Source organism: Mus pahari, chromosome 5 (assembly GCF_900095145.1).
Source record: "Mus pahari chromosome 5, PAHARI_EIJ_v1.1, whole genome shotgun sequence".
Classification (NCBI taxonomy): Eukaryota; Metazoa; Chordata; class Mammalia; order Rodentia; family Muridae; genus Mus; species Mus pahari.
Window position 1 is genome coordinate 26,182,894 of NC_034594.1, and position 5,433 is coordinate 26,188,326.

General features: G+C 44.3%; 1 protein-coding gene across 1 annotated transcript; it reads right to left on the bottom strand.

Moving 5' to 3' along the window:
* Positions 1 to 1,829: 1,829 nt before the first annotated feature.
* On the bottom strand, positions 1,830 to 3,357 carry LOC110321439 (putative sperm motility kinase W). The gene is given in 2 exon segments (XM_021197675.1): positions 1,830 to 3,230; positions 3,232 to 3,357. Coding segments are annotated over 2 exon segments (1,527 nt in total).
* Between the last annotated feature and the right edge of the window lie 2,076 nt (positions 3,358 to 5,433).

Sequence of the window (5,433 nt, forward strand, 5' to 3'; positions counted from 1 at the left end):
GTTATACCCACAGGACCTGGGTCTTAGTTTTGATTCTTTTTGGATTCCCCAAATTTAATGAAATGCTCTACTTCCTTATTTTTAGAAGTGATTAACTTTTCACCCCATACCACTCAAAAATTTGTAAAGTACAACTTGGGAAATTTGTAATATGTGCTTGGAATTGAACATCCACTGGAAGGAAATTACATGCATTGGGAACATGATTTCAGGTGATTTTCAAAACTTGTAGCTATGCCTGAAGAAACTCGAATATCCCTGTAAGTCACGTTTCCCTGCCCAACACATCAAACCTAAACAAACACTAGAGACTCTGATCCTTGTAAATTTTATATTAACATTTAATCTTCAATTACCTTTGCTTTCATGTCTGTGGTTGTGTGTACACCTGTGTGCACATGTGCATTTCTTAGTGTGTGTATGTGGGTTAGTGTGCTGGACACTCACCCTAAGCTTCACATGTTGTGAGAGGAGAAGTTTGAAGGTAAGTTCTCCCCTTCCACCTTGTTGTTCTACAGTCTCTGAGGGTTTTGGTTGGGTCATACATTAGTATAGCTGGCCTTGGAAATTATAGGAAATTCTCCTATCTCTACCTCATACTTTACTCTAGGATTTACAGTGTTTGCTCCCCAATAAGACTTTGTCTTTGGAATCTGGGAATGCAGTATGGGTCTTTAGGCTTAGACATCTGTCCTCATTATATCCTTGTTCTTATTGAGTCCTGGATATATATATATATATATATATATATATATATATATATATATATATATATATATATATATATATATATATTTAAATTATGTTGTACTTTAGGGTTCTTTTTGCAAACCAAGTGAAATAAGTGTGCTTCATTATGGCTGTGTTTGTATGTTCATGCAACCTTGTGTGTGTGTGTGTGTACATGTGTATGGATTATGTCGTATTTCCATCCTCTTCCTGGTGGCCTGTTCACTTTCCTGACCCTCATAGGTGGGTTTTCTTCCAAACCTATTTCCTCTCTCTGATGTTGTGTCATATGCATTACATGCTATGCCTCCCCCTTCTTGCCTGCAGTGTGTCTTGTCTTCCCCTCTCAGAACTGGCCCACTCTTGCTTTTCTTGTCCTTAGACTGACACACAAAGTCATACAAATAGTTGAACTCAGGCACTCTCAGGCATTCTCTTTCTCTGTCTCTGTCTTCTCACTCCCAGAAAGACCAGGCATTCTCTTTCTCTCTCTCTCTGTGTCTCCCTCTCACTCACATAAAGACATATAGAATGCACAACACACATGTATCTTCTGCATATTTTAGAAAACCTGACATTTGTGTTCCTGAGACTGGCTTATTTCACTTAGCATCTTGATCTCCAGATCTGCACATGTCCCGTGTATCTCATTTTCCTTTACATGTAATGATGTGTCAGTGTTCCTGATTTCTCATCCCCACCCATGTGTTGTCACTCATCCTGGCTGGTTCCTTTTCTGAGCAACAGTGAGCAGTGGAACAATGAACCTGGATGTCTGAGAATCCCTGCCTTACATTGATGGATCAGACAGAAGTCCTGCTTTCCTTGTTCTGAGGAACTTTTCTGCTGGCAGCCCGCATGGCTGCCCCAGCTTCACTTCCCACTCTCAGTGTGTAAGCATCCATGATTCTCCCTGTGCTGCCCATCACTTGTTGGCCTTGGTTTCCTTGTACCAGACATGGTGGAGGGGGAAACAGTTACCTCAAATACTTTTAATTCCATTTCTGGGATGATGAGGATGCTGAACACTTGTTGAAGTACCTACATTTGTGTGTCTTCCTTGGAGGGCAATCTCTTCAGTTCACTGGGTTCTGTTCAGTTCACTGGGTTCTGCCTCCTGCTGCTTCCAGGGGAGCCACTTTCTTGGAGGATGTACGCTTCTTTTTTGTCCTTGGAGCCCGCGGGATACAGCAGAGATGTGACAGGCAAGCCCTGATTCTCTTGCACATTCTCCTGAAGCGGCTGATCTTCTGAGGGGGAGATGGTGTTTCCGTGTCACACTTGTTAGTATACGTGCTGCCGAAGTGAACACCCACGTCACACTCTTGATCAGGTGGCACAGGCGATTCCTTCTCCAATATGCTGCTGCAGACAGATGGGGCAGCCACAGCTCCAGGATAGAGGGCGAAGCTAGATCTGTTGCCTTTTTTCTCAGGATAGTGTAGAGCAATGGGAGGCATGGAGACACTTCTGGCCACCTGGTGTCCTGATAGTGCCAGGGTGATAGGTCCGTGCTCTCCTGAGGGCTGGATGCGGAGGAGGCTAAAGTTGGGCTCACTGGCCCTTCTCTTTAGGGGAAGACCAGAGATAGAGGGATGTGCTCGTGGTGAAGGGGGTGGTGTAGGGCACCAATCCACAGGCTTGGCATAAATGGTAGATGTATTCTCAAGCCCCCTGTCTACCTGTGCTTTTAGAATCAAATATGCCCCCATTGATTCATTATATTTTTTTCTTTGCAGGGATTCTAAGATCTTGTTGGCATCAAATCCCATGGCGCAGAGCATTTCGATAATGTTATAATCTGGATCGGTCACAGCTGGGTTATTTACCTCAGTTTTCGTGACCCATGGATGTCTCTCAATGTCTTCAATGGAGGGCCTCATCTCTGGGGGAACTGTGAGGATCTGGTGTATTAGGTTTTCAAGTTGTCCAGAGACATGAGTTGGAATGTCATAGGTCCCCGTAGCTATCTTTTCCTCCATCTCTTTCATGGTGCTTCCGCTGAAGGGGTAGTGCCCAGTGGTAATAAAATAAAGTAGCATGCCCAAACTCCACACGTCTGCCTTCTTGCCATCATACGGCTCCCATAGTACAAGCTCTGGGGCAAAACAGGTCTTGGTCCCACACCGCCGTGTCAATAAGGTGCCAGATCTACAGGTGATGGCCAGGCCAAAGTCTATAATTTTGATATTCCCTTCTTCATCCCTCAGGATAGTCTGCGCTTTTATGTCCTGGTGGACAATATCCTGGTTGTGGCAGTATTTTACAGCTGACACAACCTGCCCAAATATTCTACTTGCCTCTTCCTCGTGCATTGGGCCATCCTCCTTTATGATGTCAAGCAAGTTTCCTCCTGGAATATATTCGGTAATGATATTAACATGCCTAGATGTTACCAGCACCTGGAAGAGGCAGATGATGTTAGGATGCCGTAGTTTCTCTAATGTGGCTATCTCTGCACGGATCCACTTGAGGTTCTTCTTGCTGAGCTCTACCATTTTTTATGGCAACCAGCGCCTCGGTTTTCAAGTGACAGGCCAGTTTCACAGTGCCAAATGAACCTTGGCCAAGAGTGAGAAGAACTTCATACTGACTTTCCATATCCGTCTTTTTGGAGTTGCTGTCCATGAGGCTAAGTGTTCCCTGTGCTCTGGTGCACACAGGTTGTGAGGTACAGCGACCCGACAACTGACAAACTAGACAGCTACCAAGGAGAGCCACAGGTCACCCAAACCAGCTCCCTGCTCTGTATGGACAAGTGAAACAGCACAGTCTTATGCAGAGGGCCCTCATTCTTCCATCACGGTGGCTCTTTGTGAGGTCAGAGCATGAAATGCACTGAGCAGGGAAGGTTATATAACCCACCATGGCCTTCCCACTCTCATGAAAATGAGACTACCCTCTGTGAGCTCCTGCCTCAGTGCATCAGAGAGACAGATATTTCCTTGTTTAGCAATTACAGCCAGCAGAGTGCACCAGTGGCCTTGGTAGCTGGATGATGAGTATGTCAAACCAACCATTTGGCCTTTTAAGGATTAGGTTCCTTCTGGACAAGTGTTTCTGCAGAGAGAGACGAAGTCATCACGAAATGTAACTGGGAGCTTTTCTATCAGACTCCTTGTTCCCAGAATAGGATTCTGAGACTTAATTCTTCTTGAAGAAATCCTGGACCATAAGCTTTGGCCAACCTTGAATGAGAAATGCATAATCTCTTCTATGCTCTGGCTTTAATGAGGCGTTATTAAGCATAATCTGGACTCTTGACTGAGAATATTGAGCTTCTATGGGCTGCCAGTGTCTTTCCTGAAGCCCTTGTGCTATTTTCTCTTCTGGAAATTCTGTTTCTGCTCTCATTCTTGGATCCAGATTAGATTTTTCAAGATTCTTTATTCTGATTTTAAGAATCCTCTCATCTTGGATCTATGGCCTCTCACCAAGCATTCCATCCTGTTTCTGTCCTATCTAAGTCTGCTTTATTCTGAACCTACTTAGGTGATACATAAAACTACAATCATTACTGAACATATAATCATTTCTTCTTTACAGTCAAAACGATATTATATGGGTGGGTCCAAATGCCACGGGTCATTGTGCTTTTCTCCATTTCTTAACACAACAGTATTTGTTTTTTACTCTAACTCTCTCCTTCCTTTGGAGACCTGATTATATTATTGATAAGCAAATTATTTCTTTCTAAGATATTTTTTTATACCAGATTCTTTTCTCCTTTATTGTTTTCAGATTGAATACATTTCTGTGTAGAATTTTGGGGCTTCTCAGTGCCACCACAACTCAGTGACATGTTCTTTCTGCCATCTGTCTTTCTGCAGGCTCCTGAGGCCGGCACATCTCTATGGCAGCTAGCTTCTATCTCTCTGCTTTGTCCAGCAGACTGCCCTTGTCAGTTTTTTGGTTAGAGCTGCTCTTTTCCCTGTATCTGCTGCCACCCTGGGAAGGTAGATCGGGGTCTCAGAATGCCACCACATTGTTTTTGTCCAGGGGCCATGGCAGGCTCCTCTCACAGGCACATGCTGGTTTCTGACAGGCCTAGGCTGCTCAGTGCCTCTGCTGCACCAGGGAAGGGCATTAAGCCTGCAGCTTGAGAGAGACTTTGATTGGCTCTGCACCCTCCAGCTGTATTGGCCCCTGAGCCTCGAATTAAAGGAGCAGCGCCTGGGAAATGCACCAAGAAGTAGAAGAGCCCTTATTTTTCTCCTCATCCTGTTATTTATTTGTTTATTTACTTATTCATGTATTTTGGAGCTACCTTCTGCATTGTCTCTCTGTAGTTCACTGCTCCTTTTCTACAAAGTTTGCAACCAAGAGTTCTCAGGCCCTAAGCCTGTATTCTAGCCTCATGTTCAGTGTGCTATTGGTAACTACTGCCTTCTAGCCAGCTACATTGTTCCAAGAATTGCGACTCTTAGACTTAGTAACTTATGAATACGTGCCAAGCCCATAAGCATTGACCTATTCACAGACTAGCTCATAACGTTTATAACTTTTTTTATTCTAGTCAATATCTGGCACATTTCAGTTCCCTGTGCTCAGTTTCCTGAGTCTGACTTCCTTGGATTTCAGGGTCAAACTCCTGCTCTTGACTCTTTTCCAGGATCCCCTCTCTCTGCTGCTGGCTCTCTCTTCTCTTTCCTGCCTCAGCTTTATATTGGCAGGTGATGCTTCTACGGAGGTCACAAGAGAGTC